Raw genomic sequence first — 17362 nt, 5'->3', positions numbered from 1 at the left:
TGTGAGTTTTCCTAAAGGGGGCATGTAGAGGAATCATCCTGGCCATCCCTCCATTCCCTCACGAGTAGGCACCATTGTCTAAGGTTCTCTGCTTGGGAGGAGGCACACTGCCCCGTGAGGCTTGGAGCATAACTTATTTCAATGTTTCACTTTCCTTCGTCTCTCCCCCAGACAGTACTTCTTTTCTTAGCTTGGAATTTTAATCATGCTGTTGCAGATGAACAGCTCGAGTCCCAGCAGCTGCTGACAGGTGCTAAAGGGCCTTTGCCACTGATGATGTCAGATAGTTCCCAGAGTCCCCTGTTGGTGCTACTGGGGCTCCCGCTGGTTCCGTGGCTTCCCTGGCTGCAGTATGTGACCATGTGGTGGAGATGCTGGGATGTCTCATTTCTCCCTCCTTGTCCTGGACAAGCAGGTGGATGGATGCTGGGCCCTTTGAAGCCATCGCCAGCCCCTCTCTGTCCTAAGAAGAAAAGGTGTGGGAACCAGTTCGGGATTTACAGTGAACTCTGTCACAGCCCGAGGGGCTCATGTTCTGTATCCAGAACCCCCATGTGATTCATATCAGGGTCTAGATTTGTGCCAGAGTCCAGAACGACTCCCGTCTTCAGCATCAGACAGACCTGCCCTCGCCAGCTAGCATTCAGCTCTGATCCTGACCAAGTCCCTAAGACTTAAAGATGGCCAGTGTAGCCCTAGCTGGTTTGGCTCGGTGGATAGAGCGTGGGCCTGCGGACTGAAGGGCCCCAGGTTCAATTCCGGTTAAGGGCACATTCCCAGGTTGCGGGCTCAATCCCTGGAGGGGAGGGAGGGGAGGCAGTCGATCAATGATTCGCTCTCATCATTGATGTTTCTATCTCTCCCTCTCTAAAATCATCAATAAAATATATTTAAAAAAGAAAAAAAAAAAGGTGGCCAGTACAGATGGTAACTTCCTTTAACTTTGGGACCAGTCGTTTAAATCAATGAAATCGGTCTGATCGCCCACAGCACTTCGATCTGCAGTGCCTTCGAGGTGATAAGGAATCAGTGGACGGGAGCTTTTATAATGAGAGCTATTTCCTTTCTTGTTCTGGCTATGAGGAAGTTAACCACATTTTGGCAACTGCAGTGACCCTTACTATTAGTTTATTTGCTCAATCCTTTTTTTTTTTTCCTTGATCCTGATTTTGTGTGTTTGTTGACATATGTAATTTTGTGACAAGTATCTTCAGATTTTTAAAAATGTATTTTTATTTCATTGAGGAAGGAAAAAAGGGAGAGAGAGATAGAAACATCCATGATGAGAGAGACTCTTCGATCAGTTGCCTTCTGCACGCCTCCTACTGGGGATCGTGCCCACAACCTGGGCATGTGCCCCGAGAAGGAATCAAACCGTGACCTCTGGGTTCATAGGTCGACACTCAACCACTGAGCCACACCGGCCGGGCCTGCCTGCAGCTTTTGCCTTCAGTGCTCTCTCCTTGCGCCCGGGATATCACGTCCCCTTGTCTTCCATCAGCACGCACCTGGCTGTAGCAGCCTCCATCTTGGAAAAAGCAAGCAGCAGCGACAGGGCCAGGGTCTTTTCAGCCACGGCCTCATCTCTGCAGAATTCCTCAAAGGAGATGTCCACTGCTCTGCCTCCCCGTGTCCAGGGCTCTCTTCAACCTGCCCCAGTCAGCTCTGTTGGGGAAGGAAACATTTCTCCTCTACCCTTCCAGGTTCTTCTGAAATCGACATGAAACAGATCAACAGGAGAAAAACAAAAATGTAATTTTGTCTGTAAGGGGGGCTCCGCAAGGACCGAAGCCCACAGGCGGTCAGTCGGACCATGGAGGCTTAGCTGCCGTCCTGAGCTGAGAAGAAAGGGGCCGGGGGCCAGGACTTCAGAGGTGAAGAGGGCTGGCCACAGGGAGACGGGAAGAAAAAATGTGTGGTAAACGTTGGCCGTTCTGTGCAGACACCCAGGGACGCGGAGGGGACTTTGGACCAGCAGGTCTTGTCAGTTTCTCTCCCAGTTGAGGACACTCGGCTGCCAGTCTGTCGCCCTTCCTAGTAATGGCTCTCTCCCGGCCGCCACAGGCCCTCCGTCTGAACTCTTCTAGGCCGTTAGGGGAGAGGCGAAGAAAAACTTCTGTTTCTTGTCTCTGCACCCAAACTGCTCCTCTCAGGCAGGCGGCCGTGGGTGAGGCGTGGAGGAAGCAGCGGGTGGCATTGCTCTGCCAGCCCCCGTTCACTGCCAGCACCCAGCGCCGGGGAGGGAGTGGTGGCAGCTGGACCCTGGACCTTTATTGACGTGGTGCCCTCGAGTGCAGATGTGGCAAGGCTCGGCTGTGCTCTTTCCTCGTTTTGTGACCTTGAACGTGTCCCTTCTTGCTGAGCTTACTTCTCCACGTGTTCAAGGAGCCCCAGGTAACGATGATCAAGTTCATGTTGGCAGCTCTTATCTATCGCTGCCCGGAATTAATTTCCTACCTGCATGCAAGGCAGCTTCCAGTCCGCATCGCACAAGCTCTCGACTTAAGGTCGCCCTTCCCTCAAGGACTGTCCTTCCTCCTAAACTTCCCATTTCAGCCAGTGGCACCGGTCCGCTTCCGGCTGCAGGAACCCGAAGCTGGTGCCGTGTGCCACGTGCCACGCCTGTCGTTTTGAACTTCATGCCTGAAATATTAATGTCGGGATGAGCAGGAGTGCCTGTGGTCACTCGTGTTACTGAGCACTTTTTTGAGGTTTTATCTAGTGCCAGAAGATGCTAAATGAGTATAAATGTTAAAAAGACCTTGATGTAGTTACATGTCGATGATACCGTTATTCACTGAGTGAATGGAGATGTTACTAGAGCTGTTGAGAGTTCAATAATGTGGGCACAGAAAATACTCAGCTCCAGCCAGTGAAGAAGACGGCAGATGTATGGGGTGCTTATCTCTGCCTGGACCCCCCCCCTACCCCCGCCTTCAACTGTGAGATTCTTAACTTCCCTCTCCCTTCATTGGTTCGTGGCACAGGCTCCAGGAAGTCCTGCCTCCACTGCTTCGCCAGAGGGTCCATGGAGGTTCTCCCATGTTGTAATATGTGGCGGTACTTCATTCCTTTCTAAGGCTGAATACTATTCTTGTCTGAGTTCCTGTTTTCAGTTCTTTGGGGCGTATACGAGGAGTTGAATGATGGGATCATGTGCACATCCTGCGTTTAACTTTTTGAGGAACCACCATGCCGTTTCCCACAGTGGCCACACCGTTTCCATCCCCATCAGCCATGCACAAGGGTTCTGGTTTCTCTGATCCTCGCCAACACTTGAGATTGTCCATTTCAAAAAAAAAACGATGGCCATTTTAGCGGGTGTGAAGTGGTCCCTCGTTGTGTTTGGTTTGCATTCCCTGATCAATAATGACATAGAGCATCCTTTCATGAATGCAGTGTCCATTTCTACATATTCTTTGGAAATTTGCCTATTCAAGACCTTTGCCCATTTTTTTTTTTTTTAAGTTGGGTTGCCCTTTGCTTGTTGAATTTTAGGAGTTATTTGTATGTTGTGATATTAGACCCTTCATGCATATCTTGGAAGGTTAGGTCCCCCGGCCTGGCTTTGTTCTCCTTTTTGTGATTTTTTTTTTTTAATCTGTGGTAAATGCTGCAGGTGGGAGAGGGCAGTGAAAGGGCCTTAGCAACTAAACTGATTCCATGTTTGCAGTGGGACTAGCGTTGGACTAGTACTGGTTTGCCCTGTTGGCCTTGGATAAGTTCTAACTTGCCAAAGCCGTGTCTCGGCGTCTGGGAAGTCTAGCTGGCTTTGGTCCTTTTCAGGATGGCCGTGAGGACAGTCACGAAGGGGTGTGCACGGTACTGGACACTGTAACGCATGCACACAGCTGTCAAGTGGACTAGACACTTGTCCTTACTTTGGTTTTGAGGATCCTTAACATTCCAGTTCCCAGCTGAGCCACTAAGAGCCCTGCATTTAAGGCGCGAAGAGTAACAAGACATGCTTGCTTGCTTTTCAGAGTCCTCCTTCCTGAACTTCCACGACTCGGACTGCGAGCCCCGGGGATCGCTGCCCTGCGACTCTCTGCTCTCCCTCAACACAGAGAAGATCCTGGTACGCATCCTCCGCCCACGCCCTCTGTGTGTGATGCATATCCCCGAAGGTGCAGGTCCCCTGCTTATCGACCAGGAGTTGAGCCCAGTGGGCCTGTGGGCATAAGACGAAGATCGTGCATCTGTATTGGGTCACGTTGAGTTATTATGACTTAGGAATTGGGTGGCCGGTCACTCGGGACCTAGGACATGTCACTGTGAAGTCCTCAGGGATGAAAGGGCATCAGGAACCTTATTTCTAGGAGCCTCCTGTGTTTGAAAGTAGAGTCTAATCTCATTTTCCCAGCCTTTGGCTGTGTGGGGATCTTATATGTCTGTACTTTCAATTTTTGTTTCTTTTTTAAAAATCCTTATTGTTGAAAGTATTACATATGTCCCCCCTTTTTCCCCCAGTGACCCCCTCCAGCCCCAGGCCTTCACCACCTGTCTCTGTGTCACATATGGGTTATGCATATGTGCATACAAGGTCTTTGGTTGATTGTCTCTCCCCCGCCTTCCCTCTGAGCTGTATCTGTATTTTTTATCAGCCCAGCTAAGTGTGCAGGAGAGCTCTCCACTCGGGTGAGCACACGGCACTGGCACCGTCCGTCTGTGTCCGTCTGTCTGTCCACGTTAGCATGTGCTCCTCGGCCCCTCTGCCTCAAGGTGTGGGGGCTCTGCTTGCTGTTCACACTTAGTTCCATGAAGCCGAGTTCCTCTTCCGGTGCCCAAGGTTCCCATCTTTTTTCTCCGGGCCTTTCCCTTCAACATCCACTTGGATACTGCTTTTTCCTCTTGTCGAAAGTTCCACTTTAGGACACGCTTTCTTTCCCAAACAGATCTTTGCCTTTTCCTGTGAGAACTACCGACAATAGGAAGGAGTTGCAAACCAGAGGACGATGAACTGATTTGGCCTCACTTGGTGCCTAGCAGCCAGACTGATACCTGGATGCTTGATTTAGATTTGTCCAAGACCAGACTGGGCTATCTCAAGGTAGTGAGTGGGCCATGGAGGCTGACGGTGACCAGAGATGGGATAATCCCCACCTTGGACAGACGGTTTGGTGCTTAGAGAATGACGAAGCTTCTGGTTGATAGTGACTCAGATGCTTTCTACTAGCTGGCTTTCCAGTTTGAGATGGCCCTATGAGTTGTGTCTCTATAAGAAGAGGAAATTTGTGCCCAGCCAGTGTGGTTCAGTGGTTGAGCATCGACCCATGAACCAGGAAGTCACAGTTCGATTCCCGGTCAGGGCACATGCCTGGGTTTTGGCCTCGATCCCCAGTAGGGGGAGTGCAGGAAGCAGCCGATCAAGGATTTTCTCTCATCATGGATGTTTCTATCTCTCTCTCCCTCTCCCTTCCTCTCTGAAATCAATACAATTTTATTAAAAAAAAAAAAAAAGAAATGAATTTGTCCCTACTCTACCCCTGCCCACTTCTGTTACAGACTTTATTTTAAGGTAATAAACAGTTTTAGGTCAGGAATGCTCTTCAGTCTACTCTTGATGTTGCTCGGCAAGTGATTTCTTCTCTTCATGGGACTTCATTTCTGCTCTCTCCCATATCCTTTTTGCACAAAGCTTGACAAATGGCAGCCTCACACCGAATGCCAGATGAAATTAATAAGGCTTCTTCAGTATTCAGAGAATTATTTACAGCCTCCTTTTCTCGGCTCGAAGCAATTTATTGAGCAGGAAAACCTTTTGCATCTGTGTGCTGTCCTCAGTCATCGGACAAAGAGGAGGGGCCGTTGCCCGGTCACCCCCGGATGTGCGCACTGTGCTGTGCTTCTGTCCCGTGTTGTTAAATGCTCTCTTTCCTCACGAAGCCTGACATCGTCGCCAGGGGCGGGAGCTCCCAGCTCAAGGAGAGAGCTGGCTGAGCTGCTCTCTCGTCATCAAGGTTCTGCTGGAGGAAGTAAAGTGTAGAACGTCCCCTCCTGGTAGAATTCTCCGGTGTCTCGTTCCTTCCGGAGTCCTGGCGCAAAGCGAGAACTGACTCCTGAGCTGTGGTGCCCTCTGACCTGTGTCTTTTTACTTGTGTCTTAAGCAGAGGTCGCTTATTTTTTTTTTTTTTAATATATTTTATTGATTTTTTACAGAGAGGGAGGGAGAGGGATAGAGAGTTAGAAACATCGATGAGAGAGAAACATCAATCAGCTGCCTCCTGCATATCCCCACTGGGGATGTACCGCAGCCAAGGTACATGCCCTTGACCAGAATCGAACCTGGGACCCTTCAATCCGCAGGCCGACGCTCTTATCCACTGAGCCAAACCGGTTAGGGCGAGGTCGCTTATTCTTGATCTGTTTTCTGGGCAAACCAAATACCGCCCTGTATCTGAACATCCCCCTGGATTTGGAGGGTCTCGGGTGCCCGTGGACATACCTCGTTACTCTGTTTGAGTAGGAAGCTCATCGCGGGGATGAATCCCAGTCATTGGCTAAGCAGCATGTACATTAGTCAGAAGAGTCTCCCACGTGGAATTATTTGGCTGGAATCTATGGAATATGGGGTTAAAAAAAAAAAGAGTTCAAATAATGGGGATGTCTCCAGGTTCCAATCCTAGAGTTTTGCCAAAAGCCACAGGTCGTCTTAGCTTTTCCTGTGTGTGGGTGTGTGTACCAGGTTTAATCATGTCTTGGGGGAATCCGGTAGGAAGCTGTCACATTAATGTGAAACCCGTAGGCTTAGTGTGTCACAGTTTAGCGTCAACAGCCATTCCTGGGGAAGTAGCAGCCCTTTATCAGACACGATTTGTCTCTAACACTCGGTAGAGTCCTCATTCTGTGGGCTGGACCGATGCTGCTTATGAAATCATCCCGCTTACAAGCTAACTTATATCTTCTGTTTTCCCCCGGCCCCACTTTTGTTTTGAGTCCCCCCAGATGTGCGCGTGTCCGTCCGCATGGATTCCGCGTGGGCCATTCTCCTGCCTTACGGGGAGGGTCATGTTCATCACCTGGCTATGCTTTATTCAACGGATTGTCTTGTTTCTTGGTCAGATTTTGTTGGTCCTTCTACGGTGCCATCTCTGTACAATGCGTAGCTCTTATTTCTAAACTGTGTCAGGGTTTAACAGCAATGACCTGTTATCAAGACCCACTGAAGAACTGGTCACTAGAATGTGATGTTTGCAACACAGCTGAGGTCATTAAATGGTCCCTGGAGACGCAGAGGGAGCGTTGAGGCCGCCAGCGAGATGAATCCCTTCGGAGGGGAAAGGTCTGGCTGTTGGACATGGAACACCAGCGATCGGGGGAGGAAGCACATGAGTTACACGCAGATAGTGCCCTTGACGTACACAATCGCTGTGACAGAGGGACAATTTATTGCTTCTCCTATAAATTCAGTGTAGCTTTACTTTTCCAACGATAGGTTTTTATTATGTTTTCATCTCTGATACGCTAACGTGTGTGTCTGTCTGTTTTTTTATTTCAGAGCCAGGCCAAGTCTATCGCAGAACAGAAGAGATTTCCGTTTGCTACTGACAACGACAGCACAAACGAGGAGTTAGGTGAGACTTCCGCCGGGGGTGCTGCTGTGGTTTTCCCCTCAAATCTGTGATTACGCACAGAGCCCACAGAGCCGGTAGGCAGGATGGAGAGGTAGAGAGAGCACGGAGACCAACAGAGACGGGCTCTGCTGGTGCGAGTGGTCTGATCTTGTGCGAGTCCATGCGTCGTGGCATAAAAGAAAGGGCTTGGACGGAATGATCGGGAAGGACTGTCCCAGCCCGTGCTTCCACGGAAATTAATAATTAAGGGAATGAGTTCCTAGGAACTGTTACTCATTAAAAGGTCGTGTGTAGTCATCACGTATGAACAATGTAGAAGTGAAAGCAGAAGGGAACCGCGCCTACTCCCGCCTTCTGTGTAATAAAAAGGGTAGGTGTGGGTTCACTCGCTCATGGGGACAGTCATCACCACGGGCTGAGAACGTGGGTAGAGGAAGTTGAGGTTATTCAGTTCAGCAAGCGGGTCGCGCAGTTGGCTTGTCCAGGGCGTGTTTAAAACAGGCGGCTGGCCCGTGGCTGGTAGGCTTTTGGGTGTGTCTTCTCATTGCCTGGTCAGCTCACCCTTGAAGGAGTGGAAATAGTTCGAGAGATTCAGGACTGAACCGGGCAGTGGGGCAGACCTCACAGGAGCATGTGCCTGCTCTGGGCACCTATACAACAATTTCCTGCCTAATCCTATATAATAAAGAGCTACTATGCTAATTAGACCAGACGGTGGAATGACCTCCCAGAATGACCTTCTGGAATGACCTTCCAGAACGACCAGTGGGCGGGGCCACAAGGCAGCTGGGGCTGCAAGGGCCAAGTCCCTTGCATGAATTTTGTGCACCGGGCTTCTAGTTTACACGTAACCATTGTATGCCTTCTGCAGCCATGCACATTGTATACGAGGACCGAGCACTTCTTGTCTTGCTTCCTTTCCTCTGGGGGTGCCGATGATTGAGAGTCACTTACTTTGAAAGTATTAATCACTTTTTGGTGCTATTTTTGGAGCAGCCTTTGACAAGGAATGACCCTTTAAGGCCCAGATTTGGTCATTTCTGAAGTCCTCATCGACGAATTGAAACCATTCTTGTATTCCAGGCCAGTGCCCAGCAGCTCCGCTGCAGCTTGTGTATTTCCCAGGAAGGTGTTGGTTTGCAGGGGGTTCCGGAGCTGAGCTGGGCAGCCTGGTTCCTGCGTCTCATTCACTGCACGTTGTCTTTGGACAGTTTTCTATTAACGGCTTTACGCTTGTCTGCAAGTGGGGATGATAGTCGTACCCGCCTCATTGCAGTAAAGGAGTCAATACGTTAGCGTGTGTCAGGGCTCAGGACTGGGTCTTGCAAGTGTTAAGAGCGCAGTACCTGTCACTGTTATTACTGTTTGTTGCTTTTCCCTCTGATATGACTGGCCCTCACCGAAGACGTCTTTGGTTATCTTGTTACCCGATACGACTATCTGAATAGCACCTACTGTTCTGCCGGATACAAGTTTGACCTTAATGTGTCTTTTCAAAGACGTTAGTATAAAAACAGTCCTTTGTTTTTTTTTATCTTTTATTTTGGAGAATGGCCTCCAAAGCTCTTGTATTATTATGATGCTCAATGTTTTAGAACTTTGCTTTTCTCAAGTTAGTTATAAAGATGATTTAAATCTCTTTCTGCATTTAATGTTTTCCTGCATTTAAGCGTTTTACTACTTTTTAACTGTCAGGAAATTTAAGCTGTACTGATAGTAAAAGTTTTAGTTGCCCATCTTTTTAACACCTATGACATCTTAGAATTAGAGTTGCAGTACAGCTTTTTTTTTTTTTTTTTGCAAAGAAATATAGTATTATATTGAATGAGGAATATTTTTTTCAGGTGTATTTGGGGATGTGCAGAGTTTGGGCAAGTATTATAGATGGAAATATAATATATAATATTAAAATTTACCTAAACAATTTGATTAAAACTATTCATTCTTCACTAGTGTAAATCTTTTTTTTTTTTTTTTTTTTTTTTTTTTTTTTAAATATATTTTATTGGTTTTTTACAGAGAGGAAGGGAGAGAGATAGAGAGCTAGAAACATCGATGAGAGAGAAACATCGACCAGCTGCCTCCTGCACATCTCCCACTGGAGATGTGCCTGCAACCCAGGCACATGCCCCCGACCGGAATCGAACCCGGGACCCTTCAGTCCGCAGGCCGACGCTCTATCCACCGAGCCAAACCGGTTTCGGCCACTAGTGTAAATCTTGAGTAGTGTTTTGACTATATTTTGAATAGGAGTGGTAGAAAAAAAGACTATCATTTCATTGCAATCATGTGAATTATTTACAGTTAAGTATTATGTTAATATAGGTTAATTTGAGCCTCTGTTTTTGTTCTCATTAGGTAATTGGTAGTAAATTTATTTATTTATTTATTTATTAAAAATATATTTTATTGATATTTTTACAGAGAGGAAGGGAGAGGGATAGAGAGTTAGAAACATTGATGAGAGAGAAACATCAATCAGCTGCCTCCTGCCCACTCCCCACTGGGGATGTGCCTGCAACCAAGGTACATGCCCTAGACCGGAATCGAACCTGGGACCCTTCAGTCCGCAGCCCGACGCTCTATCCACTGAGCCAAACCGGTTAGGGCAATTGGTAGTAAATTTAGCACTACCAGGATTTGAGATTTCTGATGCTCTTTGGGTATTTCTCATGATTTTCACAGTAAAATCACATGTTATGTGGATATTATTCAGGCTCATTACTAGTTCCTTTGAGATATAGATAGGAAGGCTCATAAAGGTTATTTGGTTTTGGAAAGTGAGTGATGGACTTGGAAAAAGATAATTACTTCTTGTAGGCAGGTGTTTTATAGATGGCTTTAATAATTTAAATCCAGATAAAACTAGGAGACTGATTAGCAAGTGCTGAGTGGTAGAGGAATTCGATTACATCTTATTAATGTCTAGGGTTTCTTTAACTGCTTCTATTCCTTACAGCTGCCTTTTAAGATCCAGTAAAGAATTTTCGTCTGAGATCCTTTATTCTGTTCTTTAATATTTTTGCATTTTTTTCCCACAGCTATTGCGTATGTGTTGATTGGCAGCGGTCTCTATGATGAAGCAATAAGACATTTCTCAACAATGCTTCAGGTAATTTTTCTTCTTAATTATGTAATTTCAAGTTTATAGTCATGACAAAAATACGGACTCACGCATCGTTGAAGTGTTGCAGTAATCCGTCTATTTAGGGTTAGGTACGAAAGCCCAGGAAATCAGCCCTGACTGGGAGCACTTCCTGGGTGCAGGCCTCGTCCGGGGTCTCGTTCCATCCGCAGAGTGACTGTAAATGAGGAAAGCGAGGCCCGCCCTCGGGTGGCAGGTGGGCTTCAAATGCAGGTTTAAAAAGACAGTCATTAGCTCAGTTCACTTTCCTCCCTCCCGTGGCATCTCCCACGGGCGTGGGCACTGGTGCTTCTTGGAATCCAGATGTTTGCTTTCCATGCAGGAATTGCTCTCGGTGGTTAAGTCCCACTCGTGGATTTGTTTCTCACTTGTAATTATGAGACTCCTCCGTGGGATTATGGGGCCTTGGATGATGGATAACAGCGCTAAAATCTGGTTAAGGCAAAATGCTTAACACATAGTTACAAAGGGACCCTCATGGAGCCTAACGTGGCTGGCCTCATATGTCCCGTCATCATGTAACCGTATTTCTGTAGCTACGTCACCGTTACCGATGGCTGACGGAGAGGACAGTGAAGAACACGTGGACTTCAGAGTTAGAGGTTCTCAGGTCCCAATCCACTTGGCTGCTCCCTAGCAAGTTACTTAACCTCCTAGATTATGGGGATATAACTACCTCCAAAAATATTAGTTAGTCCTAAATGCAATATCCTACACAGTACTTCGGATCCAGTACTTGGCACACAGTAAATTTTAACTGCTCACAGCACCGTTCCAGCATATTTCTCTGTGCTGATACAGTAAGGGCCAATCGCTAGTTTACAATCCAGCACGTAGACATAATTGTAAGAAAATAATTTTGAAATTTTTTGCTGTGCATGTGTTTTCTCTTTTTTAAACATGGGTTTGGTTATGTTGATAACCCTATCTTTGCTCTCAAAAAAATGGATGGTATATTTTTTAGTTATTACTTTAAAGTCCCCAAGGAGCTGTGCGTTTGGGTGGACATATGGAATAATATTCTTCAGTAGAGTTTACAGTACAAAGGATAGAGTGTAAATAGTTTTTAAAGCACCTTCCTGTTTAACATTGCAATATTTAAAAAGGTAAGCTGGCACTTGTACACAGCGAACACTTGGGCCTGGATTGAAAGGGAGGTTTTGATACATTTATAGGCACAAATGTCAATTAATCTATGGTGATCAACAGCAGAAAACAGTATGAGCTCGCAGATATATTATCAATTTATTCAACTCTTTGAAAATATTATTACCATTGTAGTTGAAGGAAATAGAGCAATGTTAAAGAAAAAAATTTTAAAGAAAAAAAAATTCCAGTTTTGCCACTCTCCCATTAAAGTTTTTTATTGGTGATCTTTTCAAAATAGGCATTTGTGTTTTATAATAAGATTATATGTACTGTTTTGTATTACGTTTTTATTTAGTTTTATAAGTAAATGTTTTTCAGTATTTCTCTACAATCTTACTTTAATGGCCCTATAACATGTCTTTGTATTGTCCATTTATTGCTGCAAACCGTTTCTCTACTAATTGTGTTCAGAAAGTAAATCTCTCTTTGTGCTGAGAAAAGATATTAATATATTGAAATGTAATAGAGCATTTTCATCAGACTCTGAGGTAATGGATTGCTTTGGTCTGGGAAGTCTTTTTTTTTTTAACATTTTTATTGATTTCAGAGAGAAAGGGGGAGAGAGAGAGAGTTAGAAGCATCAATGATGAGGGAGAATTATTGATCAGCTGCCTCCTGCACTCCCCACATTGGGCCTGCAACCTGAGCATGTGCCCTGACCGGGAATCGAACCCTGACCTCCTGGTTCATAAGTCGACACCCAACCACTCAGCCACTCCGGCCGGGCAGTCTGGGAAGTTTTTCTTTGTGAATGTGTGGACTGGTTTTCTGGTGATTCAGGTAACTGATGGGGCAGGAGTGGGATTAGGGGGCAGCGCTACGTTCAGACACTGTCCCCAACAGAAGAAAGAGCTGGGGGGCCATTGGTGACATTTTTCTATGGAGGGGGAGTCACTTTGGCGCTGCTGCTGCTGCTGCTGCTTTTCTCTCTTCTTCTTCTTCTTTTTTTAAATAATGTATTTTTATTGATTTCAGAGAGGAAGGGAGAGGGAGAGAGAGATAGAAACATCAATGATAAGAGAGAATCATTGATCGGCTGCCTCCTGTACGCCCCGCACCGGGGATCCAGCCTGCAACCCGGGCATGTGCTCTGACCGGGAATTGAACCCATAACCTTCTGGTTCATAGGTGGATGCTCAACCTCTAAGCCACACCGACTGGGTGATTTCTCTCTTCTTATCCCTCGTTTTGGTGCCTCTTAGGTTTTCCACATCATGACATGTGTGGAAAATCATATTTGCACGGCACACAGGAGTAACCTGAGGCCAACTTAAATTTCAGATAGAGCGTGGTGACGTTTGTCCCATGTCTTTAGATTATATGACTATAACAAACACAAAATACAAGGACTTGATATCAAATGCTGAAGTTCTTTTTACTATTTTAATAAGAAACTCGTTCCTGCTTTTCTGGACACAACTTTTCCATATTAGGCTTTATGTTTGAAAGTGAGAGTTTTTTGTTGAGTTCTTCAAATTCTTGATAGCCGGTCTCATCAAGAAACTGTACAAGTCAGTGGTAGCAGAGCTGCAAAGAACAGTTACTGCTTCATTTCTCACCATGACTCAGAGTTTTATAAATCAGTCTTTTTAAATAATATTTTAGGAGTATGATCACTCTTTAAACCTGACTGCTGTTCTTTTTCAATCATTGGCCAAGGCAGTGGTACTGTTGCTTGTGGCAGTGAAATTGATTTTTATCCCAACAACACCCTTCCGTATCCAGTCCTCAGAACAGTGGTGCTGGGTCTCTCCCAGCGTGCACCCGTGCCTTCCCCGCGCCGCGTTAGGACCATTTTATGAGGCAGTTAGCTGGCTTTTGCGATTGATTGTGTGACCTCGAGCTCATCCGCTTATGATCTGATTCTGGTGGAAGTGACTCTGGTATGATCTTTAATAAACATCCTTTATGTAAATACGTGTGTGTGTCTACAGCTTAGCCCAAACGTAGTCCTCCATACATGGCTCTGTGGTGACTTTTTTGGACTTGTCTGTCTTTGATCCAGTGACTTTTGAGTTTTAATTTAAAAAGCCAGCCTTGTGGTGGAAGAATAAATCTTGTTAAAATTTAAAGTCACTATGTAAATAATACGATGAGGATAGTGAACTAGACCTTTATTTTTGAGATATCTAAGTGGACATCATCCCAATAAAGTAACTACCTTATTATACCAGGATTTTTCATTTGCATGAAGTAAATAATACTAAAAGGTGGAAATATTCGTTCTCTGAAAACCCGGGTGGGTGGGTGGTGCTTGCAGATGCAGGGAGCTGGGGGAGCCTTGTGTGTGGGAGCTGTCCGTAGTGCTGACTTCCAGAGTGCGCTTGTGAGCGTGTGTGAGCGGGCTGAACAGAAGGCAGGAGAGTGATTAGTATTTTCTGCAGAGGCATTTAGATGGGATTTCTTTCTTTTTCAAGTTACCAGTTGCCACCCTTCCATAGGGCCTGAAATTAACAGGCACGCCAGACAGCACTTTTTAGAAAATGCACTTTCTATTAGACTAGAAGATATCAGATCATACTGCAGATGGAGTGTACGCAGTATGCATATGTGTATGTGTGTTATGCACGTATACATGTGTGTACTGGGTTGCAATGTAAAGTTATTTCTCACTATGGACTAGAGTAGAAATATGAATGTCGCTGTTATAGGTGTTGGGAGCCAGAGAATACTCCCAGCCAGGAGAGTGGCATGGTCAGACTGTAGTGCTCGATAGGTAGCTCTTAGACCAGGCCTGCAGGGGGCAGAGGTAGGAAGGTGGTGAGGCCCTTGCAGCAGCCTGGGTGAGGAGGAAGGCTTCTGTGGCCAGTCGGGGCCGATGGGTGGGGAAGGAGACACAGGAGATACTCAGGAGTGAAACTTCTAGGATTGCCTGCGTCGCCGTGTGGGGCGGGGAGGTGGGGGACTCCCAGGGTGGCTGGCTTTGGCCACAGGGTGTACGGGGGTGACCTTCCTGCCAGAATAAGTATCTATTTAAATTCACTTCTTTCTGCTTCACCTGATGATCATCTGCTATAAAGGTTTTCTCAGTTTTAGGAGAAAGACTTCTTGGAGAGTATCTTTTTGAGACATTACAGATCTGAGGGGTTTTCCTCTCACTGGAGAATGTGATCCCAGGGGACCTCTGGGGCCCGCTGGCAGGGGTGACTGCCCAGGGAAACCCGAAGGCTGTCTGACCTCCGTGCCTCCGCGGTTCCTTTCCCCGCTGCCCCTCCCCTGCCAGACTGCTTGCTCTGCCGTGAGCCAGGAGGGGGGTTGAGTGTTTCCCGTGTCACCTCTGGGTGGCAGGTGATGAGGGCCCTTTCTTTTTTGTGCTTTTCTTTATTTTCTAAATTTTCTGTCACTGATACTAAATGTTTTATTTACTATTAGATGTTTATTCGTAATATAATTTTCTACAATACATAGTATTTAACGTTTTTTCTGTTTATCGATGCACACGTGTTTGTTTTAAACAATTGAAAGGAATACAGCAGGGTGTTACATAGAAGGAGAGCATCTCTAGTAATCCCACCCCCAGGGAAAATCAGTTACCTGCACGATCATATGTCAGCACCACTTACAGGAAGTAGCTGCCGCTTCTCTGTGGTTCTCTGTAGCTTGTCCTCTTTTTCCTTTTAGCAAGTAGCATGGAAAGCCTTTCATGTCAGCTGCCTCTGAGTTACAAATCACAAACCCAGAACCACACGGGCGCAGGGAGGCGCCTGACATGAGCGCAGTGCCTTGATGTGAGACTGAGCCGTGGGTGGGCTTGGGGAGACAGACGAATCCACACCTTCATCTGAAGAGGCAGCCAGCCAGTCCTTAGCTCTAGCCATTTTTTCGTCACGTGGGCTATTTTTGTTGGATCTTTTAGTTTTCCAAGAGAAGCTAGAAATCTGTCATTGTTTCCCTGCAGTTTTCCAGTTTCCCATACAGCGTGAGGCCGGTCGGGTGGAGCCAGCACCCCACCCGTTAGCCACTGGTTGTAGATGGACCTCTATTGTCTGAAGCAGCCTTTTCCTTTTCCAGTGCATGGCCTCTTCTCCTTTATTCTTTCTCTTTGCTCACAGCGAGGTGAGGTGTCCTTTCTGCAGGCTGGCTGGCACCCCCTCAGGTCAGAACTGAGCCGTAGATAAGCCTTTAACGTGGCCCGTCTGCAATTCTATTAAATTCTTCAGCAGGGTCGAGAGTTCCACCCAGGATCGTAGCCCTCTTCCTTCTTTTTTTTTTTCATTTTTTTATTTTATTTTATTGATTTTTTACAGAGAGGAAGGGAGAGGGCTAGAGAGTTAGAAACATCGATGAGAGAGAAACATCGATTCAGCTGCCTCCTGCACACACCCTACTGGGTATGTGCCCGCAACCAAGGTACATGCCCTTGACCAGAATCGAACCCGGGACCCTTGAGTCCGCAGGCCGACGCTCTATCCACTGAGCCAAACTGGTTAGGGCCCTCTTCCTTCTTAAAACCTGGGGCGGATTCAGAGATGAGGTCAAAACGGCAGCGGCCGCATGGACTCAGGAGGCATCTCCCTCAGCATGGGGGGCAGCTCCTGCCCCTGCTGTGCGGGGGCTCGATGGCCGGGCAGTCGCTCTGCCTCTGGGCCTGAGTGGCGCTTCATTTGGCCCATCTGAGAGCAGGTTGCAGAATGGTCTGACCTCTGAGTGTAAAGGACCCTGTGTCCCCAACTGCCCGTGGAGCCCACTGGTGTCCTGTTCCTCACCGTGCTGGCTCCGAGGGTCGGCCCTTTCCCGTGGTTTCATGATCGTAGGACATGAGGCAACCCAGGAAGGGGGATCACCCAGTTGTCGACTCCCTGAGCCCCCGTTTTCTGTAAGACTGGCTTGCTGATGCTACCAGCCATGGAGTGGTCGAGCGAGTCACCTACATTCTAAATAAGATGCCTGTGAAAGACACCAGCACAGGGCTCAGTATTGTTGGTTCTCATTATTTTAGGTTTTTTGTTTGATTTTGTTTTTTAATGCAAAACTCTTACTGCATGTCTCATCCCCATGGGCTTAAGGACACAGGTTTCCCTGCTTGGGGACTGTGTATTGACCTACGTGTGGTAGCACAGAGCTGTCACTTGGGGCGTTAACGTGCTTTAAGCAGAAACTGACTTTGTTTTGTTTTGTTTTGTTTCGTTTCTAGTTTTTGACGTGTTTCTGTTTTGGTCTGACTAGGAGGAGCCTGATCTGGTTAGTGCCATTTATGGCCGAGGGATAGCCTATGGAAAGAAGGGCCTACATGTGAGTATGGAATAGTCGCGCTTGCGTAGTGCCTACACGACCTGCCTTGGACCAGGGTGGATGGAGCGCTCCCTGTTGGTGGAGCTCTGGTGGGACGTGCAGAGGGCTGCTCAGGTCACAGGGAGAAGGTGGCAGGAGAGGACTGACTCAAGACCAGGTGCCCGGGAGGTGGTGAACTGGGAATGTCTGCCCAGGTCTGCGGAGGTCAATTTTGCCATATTGTCTACTCTTAAAGGACAGTCTTGGCCAGCCTGCACTTCAG

At 46.9% G+C, this 17362-nt stretch overlaps 1 protein-coding gene across 10 annotated transcripts in view; it reads left to right on the top strand.

The window, feature by feature from the left end:
- The window catches only part of TTC13 (tetratricopeptide repeat domain 13), a 45087-nt gene that overhangs the window by 2330 nt on the left and 25395 nt on the right, over positions 1-17362 (top strand). For 7 of the 10 annotated variants that reach the window (XM_070401050.1, XM_070401049.1, XM_070401048.1 and 4 more), the window contains exons 2-5: positions 3984-4078; positions 7499-7574; positions 10616-10686; positions 17035-17100. In XM_070401050.1, coding sequence (XP_070257151.1) covers positions 3984-4078; positions 7499-7574; positions 10616-10686; positions 17035-17100 — 308 coding nt within the window. The remainder of the gene's footprint in view (positions 1-3983; positions 4079-7498; positions 7575-10615; positions 10687-17034; positions 17101-17362) is intronic. The other 3 variants (XM_070401053.1, XM_070401052.1, XM_070401051.1) reach the window with 1 other exon arrangement.

This window comes from Myotis yumanensis, unplaced genomic scaffold (assembly GCF_028538775.1).
Source record: "Myotis yumanensis isolate MYYU_CA2020_CCGP unplaced genomic scaffold, mMyoYum1.0.hap1 SCAF_22, whole genome shotgun sequence".
Taxonomy (NCBI): Eukaryota; Metazoa; Chordata; class Mammalia; order Chiroptera; family Vespertilionidae; genus Myotis; species Myotis yumanensis.
The sequence above is the reverse complement of the archived record's forward strand: the minus strand, read 5'-3'. Positions and strand labels throughout refer to the sequence as shown.